Source organism: Hyalella azteca, unplaced genomic scaffold (assembly GCF_000764305.2).
Source record: "Hyalella azteca isolate HAZT.00-mixed unplaced genomic scaffold, Hazt_2.0.2 contig6992, whole genome shotgun sequence".
NCBI classification, from domain to species: domain Eukaryota; kingdom Metazoa; phylum Arthropoda; class Malacostraca; order Amphipoda; family Hyalellidae; genus Hyalella; species Hyalella azteca.
The window spans coordinates 1-17,372 of record NW_025937131.1 but is presented as its reverse complement, the minus strand read 5'-3'; the positions used below and the strand labels follow the sequence as shown (position 1 = coordinate 17,372).

The 17,372-nt window shown below is 37.8% G+C and overlaps 2 protein-coding genes across 3 annotated transcripts; both read left to right on the top strand.

The window, feature by feature from the left end:
* The first annotated feature begins 469 nt into the window (after positions 1-469).
* On the top strand, positions 470-1,598 carry LOC108675846 (apoptosis-stimulating of p53 protein 1-like). Of its 2 annotated transcripts, XM_047881084.1 has the most exons (4): positions 470-590; positions 991-1,119; positions 1,370-1,501; positions 1,556-1,598. In XM_047881084.1, the coding sequence occupies exons 1-3, from the start codon at positions 480-482 to the stop codon at positions 1,478-1,480; spliced, it is 351 nt and encodes a 116-aa protein (XP_047737040.1). In that variant the 5' UTR covers positions 470-479; the 3' UTR covers positions 1,481-1,501; positions 1,556-1,598. The 2 variants fall into 2 exon arrangements, with proteins under 2 accessions (XP_047737040.1, XP_018019374.2); XM_018163885.2 differs by lacking the exon at positions 1,556-1,598 and having other exon boundaries at positions 1,370-1,521.
* A 3,251-nt stretch (positions 1,599-4,849) lies between these two features.
* On the top strand, positions 4,850-7,255 carry LOC108675845 (glucoside xylosyltransferase 1-like). Its single transcript, XM_047881083.1, has 6 exons — positions 4,850-4,899; positions 5,310-5,406; positions 5,642-5,728; positions 5,974-6,126; positions 6,663-6,863; positions 7,250-7,255. Exons 1-6 carry the CDS (start codon positions 4,850-4,852, stop codon positions 7,253-7,255), a joined length of 594 nt encoding a protein of 197 aa, XP_047737039.1.
* Positions 7,256-17,372: the final 10,117 nt, after the last annotated feature.

The following is a 17,372-nucleotide window of genomic DNA, read 5'->3' as shown; positions in this document are numbered from 1 at the left end:
CTACCCTGCGTTTCCAAAGAAAACGGTTCTGTATCGTTTACTTCGTTCTGCTTGTGTGAAAAATTTTCATACAGTTATATTTGTATCATTTTTTCTTGTATATTAGTCAGATAATCATTGGCAGGGCCAGGATATAGACTTGAATCGGGTTAAAGAGGTACAGAATAGTATTGATAATGGCGTGGCTTGCATATAACGTAGTCTATCCTCGAAAGTTCTCAAAGAAAATTTTCAAATCGGCTTCAAAGAAAACGATTCTGCATCGAAAATCGTCTTCTATGTGAAACTATTATATGCGTTCATTATGATCTGTATTTTTCTTTTTATTTTATACAGTTGTGTCGTTACACTTTAGCTTTTCTAAAAATCTGTGTAGTGTAAGCATACAAATTTAAAGAGAAGTGTTTAACACTGAATCTATTAAGGTAAAATGGTATTTAATTAAAATATTTTAACGTTTTCTAAGTTTTTTAACTTGAATGTGTGTTTTGTATGCAGGTATACAGGAGAAGCTTGGCATCCTGAATGGCGGCCTCGTGTATGCCGTGTATGATTACACAGCGCAGCAGCCTGACGAGCTCACATTCAAGGTGTGTGTGAGTGTGTATATTTACACACGTATTTTTTTCAGTGTTTGTTATTCTCATTGACAGTTGACACAACGTCTGTGCCACTAGTTTACACCCAGAAAAATTATTGGGTATTATTGTCCAGATAGTGACACACTATCTGCACGTAAAATTTTAATGGGTCAAGATGACCCACAAAAGGGCAAAAAAAAGTATCGAGTGTAGTGCCCCGTATGTATCATGTGATGTATCATTGACCCTTGTAGTTCATCATTAATATCAGCACCACGTGCATCATTCTAATAATAATAATAATGATTATAATAATGATGATGATATTAATGATAATGTTAAAAATAATCATTATAAAAGTAATGATGATAATAATGATAATGATGATAATAATAATGATATTACGCAGTGTGGTGACGCGATGACGGTGCTGCGTCGTGGTGATGAGTGTGAGCGCGAGTGGTGGTGGGGGCAGCTACACTCACCCCCCGCCCCCCACTCCCCCACTCATGGCTACCTCCCCCGCAACCTCCTTGGGGTGAGTCATCACCCCCCATTACCCCCCTCTTCTCCCCTGGGGATGAGTCACTGCCCGTATTTCAGACGCTGGTCTTCAATACAAACGATCTATTTTATATATCAAATTAAACTACGTTTTCCCAGCAAGATTTAAATGCATTTTATGTCATTCACGTTAGTAGATATTCAGGGAAATGTTCAGCTTAAAACATTCATGATGAATGAATGACATGCAACGATTAACCCGTTAATATGTATTTTTTTTTCAGTTGTACCCCCGCGTGAAGAACCCTGTGCTGAGCCACGACGCGGGGCGCACGTCCGCTCCCGACGACCACCTGACGGACACTGGCGGCCTGGCTGCGGTCGCCGCCTCTTGAAGCCTTCCTCGCGTTGCCATGGTTACAGGGAATTCGGACGTTACCATGGTTACCGGATGTCCAACCGTTGCCATGGTTACCGATAATCTTGATGTTGCCTTGGTTACCGGGAGTCCGCGTGTTGCCGTGGTTACTGGGAGTCCGAANTTCAAAGATAAATGAATTAACAAATTAATGAATAAATTGAAAAAAACCTACAGTAAAGCCGGCTGCTAAGTCTTAACGTAAAATTAAATAATAATTATTATTGAATTGAAAATATCTTATAGTAAACATTGAATTTATAATGTTATATTAGATACCATTACCCCATACTAAGCACTGACCATTTAACTTGGTAATCCTTTTAAATGTAAACATCGATCTAGGTTGAAATTTAATAAAAAATGAATGATATAACATGGCGGAACATCTTCAGTTGAGCATTTGTTAATGTAAGCGATAAATTCATTATTCAGCTTATAGTTTGTCACTAACCATCCTATGTAATTCACACAAGGGCCAATGAAATTTAACAAAAGACGTAAAATTTTGATTTCAACAAACTTAAACAAATGTAACACAAGGTATGTAACCCGGAAATTCATTATTCAGCTTGTAGGTGATTAATAAATTCATTGTTCCTCCTTCACACAAGAGACAATGAAATTTAAATGATGACGTAAAATTTTAATTCCAACAAACTAAAACAAATGTTCGCCACGACAAGCTTCAAGCCTAGTGCCTCAAGTTGAAATTATTTTTCATCAAAGTCTGCAAAAGATTAAAATATCATTACCTATAGTAATGAACTCTAGTAAAATTTAAATCAGACAAATAATATGAGAAATCTTCAGTGTCTCCATACCGTCGCATCAGGTATATTACAGAACCATGAATGTCAACAGCATCTCTGTGCTGATGCACCACCTTCAACAACGTCTCGTCCTTCACAGAAGACGTGTAATTTGACCTCGCACTGAACGGTATTGATCTTCAGACTTCTAGGAATGACTTAAAATTTTATAAGATTTCACGTCCACAACCCGCCAGGCCTTCTGAAGCTGAGGAAGTAGAACTGCTTCTCAGTCAAGTCTAAGACGACACTTTTCCTGGAAAATTTTACTAGCTGTGATCATCACAGATAAGCAAGTTCCATGGGATCATACACAGATGCTAAGGAGACAACACAATTCTTCTATAATAAATAAACTATATAAATAATAATAGCGGTTTCAGCAATTAGTAGGCCGGAGGCCTGTCGCCGATTCTTAACATTGCAGAGCATCCACAGNTTTAAGTTGAAAGTTACTTTAAAATGTTCTCTGTTGCGTACAAACGTCCTCAGGCTGCTACACTCAATAGTTTACGCATAATTTAAGTTGAAAGTTATGTTCCCGGACAGTGACATACGGCGGTAGAAGGTTAAAGCCTTTCATTATGAAACCGGCTTGAGAAATTACACTATTGACCTCCTAGGTTAGATCAACAATATTGTTGAATCGTGGATTGTTATGCAGGATCTACCCCACCTCAGTTCGCAATTCCGGTGTTCAAAACTCTTCTGCTTTGAACTGACTCCATAAGATCTGGTTATAATAATTAGTCAGTCGTCGGGGATACAAAACTGATTTACACTAATTATTTACTTTATTTCACTCAAATTTTCAAGCTTCCCAAAAGTTAACCATCGAGTTTATTAATGTCACTTGCAACGTTAAAATTTTGCCATCGTGAAAATCGATTTCGACTGGAAAAAAGAGCTACGGGCGGTAAACTGGCTAGTGGCTACGAAAACGCACCGACACCGAAATTTCGAGCGAACAAAGAAATATTGAGCTATCAAACATCTAACATATTTTCGACTCTACAAACTCCAAAAAATATAAACAAATGAAATCTCACAAATATAGTTTGTCACCTGCATAAAAATTATCCAGAATGGCGTTCTCAGCTTTCGTTGAACACAACCCATTTTTAGCAGTCTGTTTTATGGCGCAATATGCGACGCTTGGCGAAGAGCAAGCGCAAATCAAGTGAACATTCATACGGTTCTGAACTACTTTAGTCTTATTTTTCATCGTACCAAAAACGTAGATAGTCCCTCTGGTATTCGGGAACCCTAACTTCATAGAACATTTTACTCATATCGTCAGTCAATGCAAAAGCTTCCTATTTGAACCTCAACAAAACACCAAAGAGGTTGGTCGTCATATCAAGACCTGTCAACAAGACATCATTCAGAGAAACTCCTTGATAAGTCAATTAACAATTAATACAATACGTATAGTTTTCTTTTGCTTCTTGTATACTACGTGGTGTATAATATACCAGCACCTGCTAGGTTTGGGCTCTACTTCTTCTGGAACAAGTTCCATGAAGTCATTAGCTAACAGGTTGTACATGAACTAGTAAGGTTCTTGACAAAAAGTGTCGTCTTTATCGAGCTTACGTTTTACACTGAGAACCCTACCGAAAGCTTGCTTCTCATTATTAGGGAAATCTTCGTTAGATTTCATTGAGATTTACTTATATTATGTGGGTCATCCTGACCCACAGTTTCCATCATTTTCGGTCAGGGTAACCCACATACGCCACTTTCTATCATTTTTAGAAAATGCTTGGGCGCGAGAGTCTTCCACTAAACCTTGTGAAAAGAACTGTTCAATTTGATCATCAAGATCATTTCATCTGTTCACTGAAATTCTATTATTCGATTACCTGGATTTGCAAAACAATTCTATTAAATTTAGCGTTAAACTAGAATCTAACAATAGTTAGACAGTCTTTATTGACAGTGATGTTAGTAAATCTAATGGCCGTTTTCAGATATCTGTTTTTCGAAAATCGGCTTTCAGCGGCCAAAGCACCAGCTTTTTTTTAGCTTTTGTACTATTCGATTCAAGTTGAACGGGCTTCAAACACTTTTACATGTGGCTTTCATATTTTTTTGACATTCCATGCCATGTACTCTGAAATTGAATTTATGCGCAATAAATTCTCGATTGGTGGATTTCCTTTTATATCTAGCTTTTAATGTTTGCACCAATTAAGAAATTCCTGTCCAAGCGATACAGTGACATTGTTCCAGAGCCCGATAATACGAACTTTATTTATTGTTCTCTTACATACTTCGGTCATGCGTCCGAAGCCATTCGCAGAGCATAAAGGAGGAGTAGTGGGACTGGGCAGTCACTATCGCGCCTCCTCATTCGGCTGTGCGCACTCGCGCCGAACAGTGCAACGTTACAGGGCCGATACTCAGTTTAAGGTTTTAGCTTCTATTTCTGGTGCATCCGATCTGCGTATTTTAGAATCATATGTTTTCAAAGAGGCGAGTTTAGTAAAGTTAGTAAGGCGAGTTTAAGTTAGGCGAGGTTAGGCTAGATTATGTTTGCCTTGGATAGGTTCCTCCTCCTCACTTGTAAAAGGTGTGGCCGGTAAGTACAGTTGATTTATTTATGGTTGAGACATGTTATGTTGAATCAACGTTTTTCAAAGGGGCGAGTTCAGTTAAGTTAGTTAGGTGAGGTTAGGCTAGATTATGTTCACCTGGGTTAGGTTCCTTCTCCACACTTGTGTAAGGTGTGGCAGGGAAGTATGGTTGAGACATATCATGTTGAATCAACTTTAATTAAACGTTGTTTAGTTGAATAAACTTTAATTAAGCGTTGTTCACTTGAAAAAAACGTCAATTAAACTTTGTTTAGTCTAAGAAATGTTAACTAAACGTTGTCCAGTTGAATAAACGTTAATTAAAAGTTGTTCAGTGGAATACACGTTAGTTAAGCGTTGTCTAGTTGGATGAACATTAATATTATGATTATTAACTCATAAATACAACGCACAGATTACACGTAATCAGCAACTCGCAGGAGGTGTTCACCCACGTCACCCGCTTGCGGGAGACCTTCCCAGCACACCATCGGGAAGCCCTCACCCTCATGGTGAGTGGGTGAGAGGGTGCCTGCTAGCCGTGTTTACTGCCATTTATACCCTAGCCGGCAACCCTTCGTGTCGCTTACATATTTACCCTAAGCGATTTACCGTGGACCTGACTGTATTTTCCCATTTTATGTGTATAATATCTGATGTTTTAATCATTGTAAACTCCTTCTATCCATCTAATTTTTTCACCATACTATGTTTATTATAAAGATTCATCTTGTTGTCGCCCCGCAGCCTCACGACATCTGGTATCCCGCGGACCACGCGCATCTGGCAGCCAAGTACCGCCCCTGCTCCACCCAACGTCTTTTTCTCCCGCAGGTTTGCAATCCTTTTTATTTTATTTTCAGTTCATGCATTCAATAAATATTAGCACCTCACACAGAATAATATTGGGTCATTTTGTCCAAATAGCGACACACTAGAGTGAATATAATTATGTACATTTAAAATGATTTTACCGTCCGGTTATCCGTAAATCAAACGAAAAATCTAAATTTGACTTGAAATTTATTGTGCTCCCATTAAAACTTCATGTCGTATAGATCTCAATTTTGCTTAAGCAGGCGCTGCCAGACGTAGAGCTCGTGATGTACGTGGACACAGACGTTCTCTTCCTACGGCCGCCAGAGCAGCTCTGGCGGGAGTTCGACAACTTCAACAGCGAACAGCTGCTCGCTGCCGCCCCGCCAGTCTTCATGAGGGAGGGGCGGGATGAGGTGGCGTATTGTCAAAAAAGTTTCAAGGTCTTAATTCGGTCATCCAATCACTGACGGCATTTAAAGTTAAACCCACCAAAAATCCGACGCAAAATCGGCCGGTGCGTGTATTTGAGTGAGCTTTTCCATTTAGGGCTGATTTCTTGATAAAATTTGGGGACCGCCTAAGCTTCTGCTCAAATGCTGCTAAAATGCTCGGCTCAAAGTTATCATGGGTCTGCATGAACACTAGATCGATAAATGCTTTTAGTCAGAACAAACTTTATAATGTCCTGTTATGTCTTTTCCGACTTTATAATGTCCTGTAAGTCTTGCCGAGCTTGCAAACTGCCAAAAGGCTGCTATTCAAACCCGGCAGAAGCTGACATGAGCGGCTGATTTACGCGCTCCCCGAGTCCTGGGCGGCGCCTGATGCAGAGTCGCGCCGTACATCAAAATTTGGTTTTGGTTGGTTTTCAAAATTTATCGTTCATGGCTGAGCTACCTCAGTTCGTTACATATACTGATGTTGATTTTGAATGTTGATACCTTCACAGTCGACGCTGTTCAACAAACGAGGCTTCAACGCCGGCCTGTTGTTGTTGAACCTGACGCGCATGCGCCGGTGGGGGGAGCGCGGTGAGGGGACGGAGGAAAGGTGGGGAGAGGGGGAGCGATGGGTGGGGGAGGTGCTGGATGCTCTCAAGAACCCCAACCTGGACAGCGACCAGGACCTGCTTAACTACATATTTAATCAGGTGATTAATAAGGATTAATAATATAATTCAAATAATATCAATTATAATTATAATTAAGAAATTTGTTAACCTATAATAAGATCTAGAATATTCTTTCTATGGTGAATTTATTGTATTTATAGTGCTTTCAAAATCAAAAGAAATTTATTTAATAATAACTTATAGGGGAACTCTAGAAATCCGAAAAATATGTTATTTAATTATATTGAGGATATATACTAATTATATTATATTAGAGCAGCGAGTTGGGGGTTCAGTACCCGTAGCAAGCAGTGAAAATTCTGGTCAGGCCGACATGTTGTAATTAGAAATGTTATATAATAACATATATAATAATAAATTTATTTGTTTTTTTACATATGAATAATAATATGGACAATTGGCAGATGTAAACATGTATTGAAATGAATATTTTAATTCATTTTAATTTTAATGTAACTTATTTTAAAGGAAAGAAGACTGATTATTTTTTAAATATGTGTTAAAATTAATTATATTATATTTTAAATGAAGAATAATAAGACAATTAAGAAAATTTAATGAAATTTAATTAAATTAAGATAATGGCCATTATCTTAATTTTATTAGATTAACACATATTATCTTAATAAAAATTAAGATAATATGTGTTAAAATAAATTATATTATATTTTAANGGGCTAGACCCGCTGTGATGAGGGCTAGACCCGCTGTGATGAGGGCTAGACCCGCTGTGATGAGGGCTAGACCCGCTGTGATGAGGGTTAGACCCGCTGTGATGAGGGCTAGACCCGCTGTGATGAGGGTTAGACCCGCTGTGATGAGGGCTAGACCCGCTGTGATGACCCCATATGAATAACATGTTATCTAATGTTATTGTTATTATACTACAGAATATACGAACTATATATCGTATATATTGTAAATATATTTTATATATACAAACTTCTACGCAATTGGGACCTATAAATGAACTTGAGACGTCACTTAAATGTGAGTTTAATTAAGACTACATATATAGTAATAGTATATAAGATTATGTACTAATATACATATGAAGTACTATACGTATTTGTTACTATGTATAGTATTAAACTTTCGCTATACATCGACAATAATAAGGTGACATTTAACAATAGATTATTAAATGTAAAGAAAACTTTTTAGGTGAACATAATCTCAGTATGATTATCATAGTAGTTGTAAGAAGGGTTTTCCACAACCCTAACCCTAACCCTGACCTAAAGAGGTTGGCATCTCACGAAATTCCATTCCTATTTTCAGTGAGGCAGCATATATATTAATTAAACGTATGATATAAATTAATAAAATATTTATACTAATTTAATACGACATATTGAGACCCTATTTACGTCGCTCAATTGACAGTCTTATGAATATATTGTTAAATATCAATCTGTATAACATTTATTATTTATTTTAATACTTCAAACTCCATTGATGTTTTCTACGCGTAAGAAAATGTAGGAATCCAGCTCCATCGCCAGCTCAAAAGTTCAAAACCTATGAGACCAGCAGAATCAATTAGAAAAATGAAATTCATATTGCAGATAAAAACCTAAATTGACAAAAGAAAAACAAATATACAAAAGGTGACAGGCCTATCTATTTACATTTGCAAGGGGAAATGAGCTAAAGGCTGAATTTAACCGAGGTTTCTGTTTAAAAATATACAGAGATTCTAATATTCGTAAGTCAGAAACACCGGTCGTGTGAGCTAGAACTACAAAGTCACTATCGGACACCAGGGGCCTATACTTTCAAAAAAAGTTAAGAGATCATAAGTTCATCAGCCAATCATTGACGGCCTATCAAGCAAAATCGACCAATCATAGACAAGAAAATAGAGCGTAAGTACTTACGTTCACTTAGCCAGTTTTGAAAGTATGGCCCCAGTTGAGCAAATACGGAAGACACAATTTAATTTAGAACGAAATGAGAAAAAACTAAAAAAAGCTGGTGCTTAAACCGGTAAACGTTGACTTTCTGAATACGGAGATCTGGAAACTGCTATTAGATTTTGTAACATTACAATCAAGAAAAGATAAACTATTGTTGGTTTCAAGCTCCATGGTGAATTTTATTGACTGATGTTAAAGGTTAAGATAAGCAGAGCAAAGGCCCACATGAGAGGGGATTTTCAGAATCCCTGTATATTTTTAAACAGAATTTTAGTTAAAATGCTGCCTTCAGCACCTACGTCCTTGAAATTGTAAATAGATAAGCCTGTCACCTCGTGTGTATTTTTCTTTGTCAATTTAGATTTTTTATCTGTAATGTGAATTTCAGTTTTCCAATAGATTCTGCTTGTCTTTAAGGTTATATATTTTTGAGCTGACGATGGAGCTGGACTTCAAAACTCTTTCATTCTAAATAAATGTTGAATTTTTGGCTGTTTTCTTTGCTTTAAAATTTTTCATTTTTCAATCAAGTGATTTTAAAACTAAAACGTAGGAAACCGTAGGCAAACGTAGCAAAAACGTAACAAAACGTAACAAAAACGTAGCAAAACGTAGGAAAAATATAAAAAACGAATTAAAACGCAATGTTTTCTTACGTGCGCAGAAGTTCAGGCTGTGGCGGCAGGCGGCGGTGGTGGTGGGGGGGTTCCTGGTTGAAGAAGTAGACCCCTGGGAGGAAGGGACTAAAAAGATAGACTTCTTGGACGAAGGGACTGAAGAGGTAGACCCCTGGGACGAAGTTAGTGAAAAGGTAGACCCCTGGGACGAAGTTAGTGAAAAGGTAGACCCCTGGGACGAAGTTAGTGAAAAGGTAGACCCCTGGGACGAAGGGAGTGAAAAGTTAGACCCCTGGGACGAAGAGAGTGAAGTGGAAAACATAAGGGACGAAGGGGTTGTAGATGACGCCATCTTGGACGAAGGGGATGAACAGGTAGACTACTTGGATGAAGAGGATGAAGAGGTAGTCCACTTCGACGGAGGGGATGAAAAGGTAGACATCTTTGACGAAAGGAGTGAAGAGGTAGACCTCTGGGATGAAGTGGATGAAGCGGAAAACCCCAGATACAGAGGGGTTGTAGTTGACGACATTTTGGACGGAGGGGATGAAGAGGTAGACCCGTGGGATGAAGTGGATGAAGCGGAAAACCCCAGATACAGAGGGGTTGTAGTTGACGACATTTTGGACGGAGGGGATGAAGAGGTAGACCTTTTGGATGAAGGGGATGTAGATGCAGAAATTTTGAACGAGGGGGATGAAGAGGCAGACTCTTCTACCCAAGGGACAAGAATGACAGACCCCTTGGGTGAAGGGACTAAAATGACAGACCTCTTGGACGAAGGGGCTAAGAAGGCAGGCCCCCACAGCCCAGCAACGGCCCCAACTGTTTATTATCCTTCGACCACGCGACAAGAAGGTAAGTAACGCTACTTTACTCTACACTAAGGCACATGTGAGTCAGGTTGACTCACTTGCTGTGTGCAGCGATGGCACAAAAGAGACACGACTTTTGTGTCATGACTCACTTTTGTGCCATGACTCACTTTTGTGTCATGACTCACTTTTGTGCCATAACTCACCTCCGTTCCAGATAGTAGTTATTGAATTACCGAATGGGTCGGCTTATGGGATATTAAGAAATCATTATTAAGTATCAATAATAAAATTGTGTGTTAATTTTATCATCCTAATTTCCGCAGGCACCCTGGACATCGTGATGGTGATATGCGATGGTGAGTGTGGTGAGGGCTTGTTTCTTACCCTCGGTTGGCACCAAGTCGTAATTGAATCTTTTTTATATTTTTTGAGCTAATAAGCTCCTTCAAGATACATTAATGAACTTCTGGTATAGCCTTCGGTTTTCACTTTTGTGCCATGACTCACTTTTATGCCATGACTTTTGTGTCAGGTTGTATTTATTGAATTACCGTATGGATCAACTTTTGATATATGAAGAAATTATTATTAAGTATCAGTAATAAAATTGTGTGCTAATTTGATCATCCTAATTTCCGCAGGCACCCTGGACATCGCGATGGTGATATGCGATGGTGAGTGTGGTGAGGGCAGTGTGGTGAACGTAAGCATCCTAATATATATATATATATATATATATATATATATATACTAAAATTTAGTTATTAACCATATATAATATATACGTGACATATTATCTTATGATATCGACTAATATACCTTCAGGTATATCCAAATAAAAGTAATAGGAAAAATCCTGCTTAGAAAAGATCAATCAAAATGAAAAGCAATCGGAAAATGTATCTTGCCAACGCCTCATTTATTAAACTGTACAGTTTAGAGGTACGTATATAATGTGCGAATTTGTCTGCAACCGAGTCAAATTTAAGGGTAACTTTTTAATTATTAAACTTATGGAAGTTGGACCCTTCCTACCATGTCTATGTGGTCTCCCTCACATGTCTATGTGGTCTTCCTGGTCTGTAGAATTTACAGACCCAGGTAACTTCTAATGGAAGATGATCAATGTTGACCCAGCCATGATTCTACGACTCCCTACACCGTCTAGTACGCAGTGATGGAGCCTCACAAGAAGCTGGCACATTCCTTTAGGAATGACATGTTAAGAAAGACATCCGAAGAACTCTTTCGAGTAGCTGTCCTCAATCACGGATCCTAGTGATGTTATCTGATCCCTGACACTAATGCTATTTGAGCATCTAATCTTCTCAGGCACTGACCGAAGACTCCTACCACCACTTGTTTCTTACCCTCGATCGGTTGGCACTAAGTCGTGATTGAACATTTTTTAAATTTTATTTCCGAGCTAATAAACTCCGAGATACATCAATGAACTTCTGGTATGGCCTTCGGTTTCTGATTGTTGTCTACTGTTATCGTAGAGCTTGACGAAACCGAGAATCTATTATTGGACTGATGCTACATCTGCAGTTAACTGCCAATTATCGCATTGTATGACCGCGAAGAGACTGACTTCCTCAACGCTGCCAGTTTCTTGAGCTGTGAGACTTCAGGCGGGACATCCAGATGGACGAAGGGGATGAAGAGGTAGAAGTCCTGGTAGACTTCGGAAGCTTGCTATCAAGGATCAAGAGTTTAAGCTGGGCCATCATTATGTGCGTGCTGTTAATTTTCGTGGCTTCGCGTGTGGAGCTGCAAAGAAAAAAAAAAACATTCAAAACTTGATGCCCAGAAGCCAAGCTCACACCTCGGACCCCTTCTTCACTGTTTCCCAGCAGGTAGCAAGCACTTTTGTCAGTTGCCTTCTGTTAACAACGACTTGATCGTACAACTTACGGGCTTATGGCCCCTGTCAAGCTCTGTGCGTAGCGTTGCAGCACCGGTGGAGGGGGCGGGGAAATTGGTAGAAAAAGGCTAAACTGGCGCGCATAAAAAACGTTTCTCATTGAACGGAACGAAATTTCGGGATGAGATGCGATGAATAATAATGTGACAGGTCCACCGTGATATTTAGGTCGCCAATATTAGTAGATGGTCGCAAACAAACGGCCAAACCCACGGACAAAAAAGCCCAAAGAGGCGCAGAATTAAATTTTACTAGTAAATTTGTCGGTGGCGGTGCAAAAATTCAATTTTCATTTTTTACTGTGTAAAATACTATAAGAAAGTAGCTACCGCCATCATAAATGTTTACTGACCAACGCAATTGAAAAAATTTACGGAATCATGGAATTTGTAAAAAAAAATCATTTTGCAACCTTAAATATTATGTGCAGTGCGACATGTTCATTAGGAAGCATATAAAGTTCCAACATTATTATGTTGTTCTAATCATGTTGGCGACACCAACATTTGATCCAGCCTCGTCACTGGACACCAACACGTCCCAAGACCACGTCCCCGGCATTAAGTCCCAAGACCACGACGTCCCCGGCATCACGTCGCTGGCCCGGCAGCTGGACCACGTCACCGCCGCCCTTAAGTCCCTCGTTTACCTCACACGTCAACACGTCAGGTCATTTGTTTACAGTGAATGAATTATTAATAAATATTAATTTAATAAAATTAAGTCAGTTCCAAAAATATTGAACAAAGATACGATCAGAAGTTAATACAGTTGAAATTAAAAAAAAAATACGGAAGTTCAAACCTAAACTTACAAATAAGAGACAGAATAAGAACAAGAACCCTATAGAATAAAGACTGCGTGACGTCATCTCGACTTACGCAGATGCACATCGTGCACAACTATATTTATAAACTAATGACGATCGCTTGTGAAAGGGAACCAATTTTAAAATTGTTCCCCAATAAAATATAATGATTAATGTTTGGGAAGTTTATTATAAATAAATTTCATCATTTTCTTAACATGGTCTTTCCTCGGCCCATCTTCACGAATATTTTTATGTGCTTCTTTGGTCAATTTAAATAAACTTTCTATAACCATTACGTCGATGACACCTTTTTTATTTTCAAGCATCGTTCTTGTGTTAAACTTTTCATCGATTACCTGGATTTGCAAAACAATTCTATTAAATTTAGCGCGGAACTAGAATCTAACAATAGTTTGTCGTTTATTGACTGCGATTTTACTAAATCTAATGGCTGTTTTCAGACATCTGTTTTTCGAAAGTCGGCTTTCAGCGGCCTAATTAAGCATCAGTTTTTTTAGCTTTTGTACTATTCGATTCAAGTTGAAACACTTTTACTTCGTGGCTCTCATATTATTTTGACATACCATGCCATGTACTCTGAAATTGAATTTATGCGCAATATCTTCTCGATTGATGGATTTCCTTCTATATATAGCTTTTAATGTTTGCACCAATTAAGAAATTCATGTCCAAGCGATACAGTGAGGTTGTTCCAGAGACCGATAATACGAACGTTATTTATTGTTCTTTTACATACTTTGGCCATGCGTCCGAAGCCATGTCAAGAGAATTAAAAGGTTTGTTTATGAAATATTTCCCAAACATGAATCTTCATATTTTTTGGTAAACAATTTTAAAATAGTTTCTTTCTTTAGGTACAAAGATGTCCTCCCTTTTCATATGCGATCTTCCCTAGATTATAAACATAGTCGTGCACGATGTGTATCTGCTTACGTTGGGATGATATCACACAATCTTTACTCTAGGGTCGCTGAGCATAGAGGGAGGAGTTATAGGACTGGGCAGTTACCATCGCACCCTCCACATTCGGCTGTGCGCACTCACGCCGAACAGTGCAACGTTCTAGTGTCCGGCACTGACTTTAAGGTTTTAGCTTCTATTTCTGCTTACGTTGGGATGATATCACACAATCTTTACTCTAGGGTCGCTGAGCATAGAGGGAGGAGTTATAGGACTGGGCAGTTACCATCGCACCCTCTCCCGACGACCACTTGACGGACACTGGCGGCCTGGCTGCGGTCGCCGCCTCTTGAAGCCTTCCTCGCGTTGCCATGGTTACCCGGAGTTCGGATGTTGTCATGGTTACCGGATGCCCGAACATTGCCATGGTTACCGGATGTTCGAACGTTACCATGGTTACTGGGAGTTCGGATGTTGCCATGGCTACCGGATGTCCAAACGTTGCCATGGTTACCGGGTGTCCGAACGTTGCCACACTTCTATAACTCGATTAATATGTATAAATTCGGTACTCTGAATTAGATGTACATTATTACTTGCATATCGTACGCAGCTACGTCGTCCTAATGGCCTCCATATATATAGATTCGCATCGTCCGGTAGGAATATCATTATCAAGGTTATCTTGAATGAAGCTTTGGTAGGAATATCATTATCATGGAAATATTTGATGTTAAATTATAAAACTGCCTTCTAGCGATGAAAAATGTTAAAATATCATACGAAGTCTATCATTTTCGTTAACAATTACTGATGCATGTTCTAATAAGTGGAAGAATATAATATATTTACTTGACTTGCTGTGAGAACTATACAAAATTTGCAATGTTTACGCCCGCTAAAAAATGTATAAAAAAAATCGCAAAAAAATATATAAATTTTACGAATTGCAAGGCCACGCACCCAGACAAATGAGCGAGATTTTGTCCCAAACCGAGACGCATTTTTTGTGCTTGTGTGGGTCATTTTGACCCAGTTTAGCCCCGTGAAAAGGGCGTATCAGGGCTACGTCTGCTCTCTGCTCGCAAGAAAGTGTGTAAAAGTTTGGTCAATTGACACTTTCGTTTTCTCAGTGAAGAATCTCCTGCCTAGGCCGATATTTTTATATAGGCTGATGGATGATTTATATATATAATACATATGTTAGTGAGCGCCTTATTAATCTGCTTGTTGTTGTAGAGAACATTGTTTTCACAATCACTGTCATCACCATCATCATCATTGTTAAAATTTGATGATTTCGTCTCCGTGCTGATGTACCACCTTCAACAACGTCTTGTTTGTACTCTTATCAGTACGAATGATGATATTTTTTAGAATAATTGTTGATTAATTAACTTGTTTGACTTTTAATGTTGATGATAATCAATTTGTATGTATTTTTGCTTCATTTAATGATAAAGTAAATTTGATATCACAATGATATTTTTTATCGCGTTATCGTAGCAGCGCCTGTACATCATCATTATTCATTGCTTCATCATTCACTATCATTCATCAGCCCTGGTATTATTATTCACTATCATTGGACTTAAAATTATTTGCAGCTATTTTAAATGCATTGAATGTATATTATACATACACATAAATATACAGCCTGTGTTATTATTCAGATTCCTCGCCGCTACGTTGTTTGTCTGTATTCATTCATTGAGACTCCATTCATATACGCAATATACAATATATTTGGTAAATATATAGCTTTTTTTATACAGATTTACTAATATATTTCCACAATATATTGGGTATAGCGTGTCTGTTCAATCGCTCTTTTCTATATATTCATAGATAAATGAATTAACAAATTAATGAATAAATTGAAAAAAAAAACTACAGTAAAGCCGGCTGCAAAGTCTTAACGTAAAGTTAAATAATAATTATTATTGAATTGAAAATATCTTATAGTAAACATTGAATTTATAATGTTATATTAGATACCATTACCCCATACTAAGCACTGACCATTGAACTTTGTAATCCTTTTAAATGTAAACAACAATCTAGGTTAACATTTAATTAAAAAATGAATGATATAATATGACGGAACATCTTCAGTTTAGCATTTGTTAATGTAACCCGTAAATTCATTATTCAGCTTATAGTTTTTACTAACCATCCTATGTTATCCACACAATGGCCAATGTAATTTAAATGAATCATTAAATTTTAATTCTAATAACTATAACAAATGTAACACCGGTTAGAATTATTAAAGGTTGAAATTATTTTTCATCAAGATCAGGAAAGGTTGAAAATAACATTACGTATAGTAATGAATTCTGATAAAATTTAAATCAGACAAATAATAATATGACAATAAATGTTAGACGTTTCCACTCCGTGCCGTACAGTTCGGCCTATACTCTCAAAAAAAGTTAAGATAAAATAAAAATAAGTAGAGAATATTTATTTTTCTAAAATAGAGCGTAAGTACTTACGTTCACTTAGCGAGTTTTGAAAGTATGGCCCCGGTCAGCGTAGGGAACGAAAGTGACACGTGGTGACGTAGCGATACTGAAAATATAATATAATACCCGGATGAAAAAATGCTACAAGAATAATTAAAATAAAAGATGAATAAATGCGTCCAAGCTGCAGCTACACCGCCCCTGAATTCAATACCGTTGAATTTATCGCAAACAATCGCAGCCATTCTACAAGTCTTTTTCAGTGCGAAGTAACACAAGTTTTCTTCGTTTCGCAAGACAAGTCCATATACTTTCAGCTTACCAAAAATAGCGTAGATACTCCCTCTGGTGTTCGGAAACCTGACTTGATAGAAAATTTTACGAATATCACCAGTCAATGCAAAAATTTCCTATCTGAACCTTAACAAAACACCAAAGAGATTGGTCGCCATATCAAGACCTGTCAATAAATTATCATTCAAGAAAAGTCATTGATATGGCAATCAACAATTAAATACAATTACGTATAGTTTTATTTTGCTTCTGGAACTAGTTCCAAGTAGTCATTAGCTAGCAGGTTGTTAATGAACTAGTTATGTTCACGAAAATATGTTTAATTTTATCGAGCTTACATTTTACACAAACCTACCAAGCGCCTACTTTTCATTATTAGGGAAATCTTCGTTAAATTTCATCGGGATTTACTTATTCTATGTGGGTCACCCTGACCCACAGTTTCCATCATTTTGGGTCAGGGTGACCCACATAAGCCACTTTCTTTTATTTTGGGAAAATGCTTGGCCGCAGGAGTCTTCCACAAAATCTTGTGAAAAGAACTGTTCAATTTGATCATCAAGATCCTTTCATCTGTTCACTGAAATTCTATTATCAATTGAAATTATTATCAATTTATCGTGTTTCTCATCGAACTCACTACAAAGAATATCTAGCAGAAAATATCTATTCTCTAGCATCGTAGAAAATATCTAGCGGCAGAGGGTCTACTACCTTCAGCGCCTACAACTTCTAAAGGCCTGAGCAAAGAT

Bases quoted from the DNA above. Each gene is read 5' to 3' on its own strand.
- LOC108675846 (XM_047881084.1), top strand. From the start codon at position 480: ATGTGTGTTTTGTATGCAGGTATACAGGAGAAGCTTGGCATCCTGAAT. The intron at 591-990 runs GTGTGTGTGAGT...GATATTACGCAG, and splicing joins CTGACGAGCTCACATTCAAG to TGTGGTGACGCGATGACGGT. The intron at 1,120-1,369 runs GTGAGTCATCAC...TTTTTTTTTCAG, and splicing joins TCCCCCGCAACCTCCTTGGG to TTGTACCCCCGCGTGAAGAA.
- LOC108675845 (XM_047881083.1), top strand. From the start codon at position 4,850: ATGTTTGCCTTGGATAGGTTCCTCCTCCTCACTTGTAAAAGGTGTGGC. The intron at 4,900-5,309 runs GTAAGTACAGTT...TACAACGCACAG, and splicing joins ACTTGTAAAAGGTGTGGCCG to ATTACACGTAATCAGCAACT. The intron at 6,127-6,662 runs GTGGCGTATTGT...ATACCTTCACAG, and splicing joins TGAGGGAGGGGCGGGATGAG to TCGACGCTGTTCAACAAACG.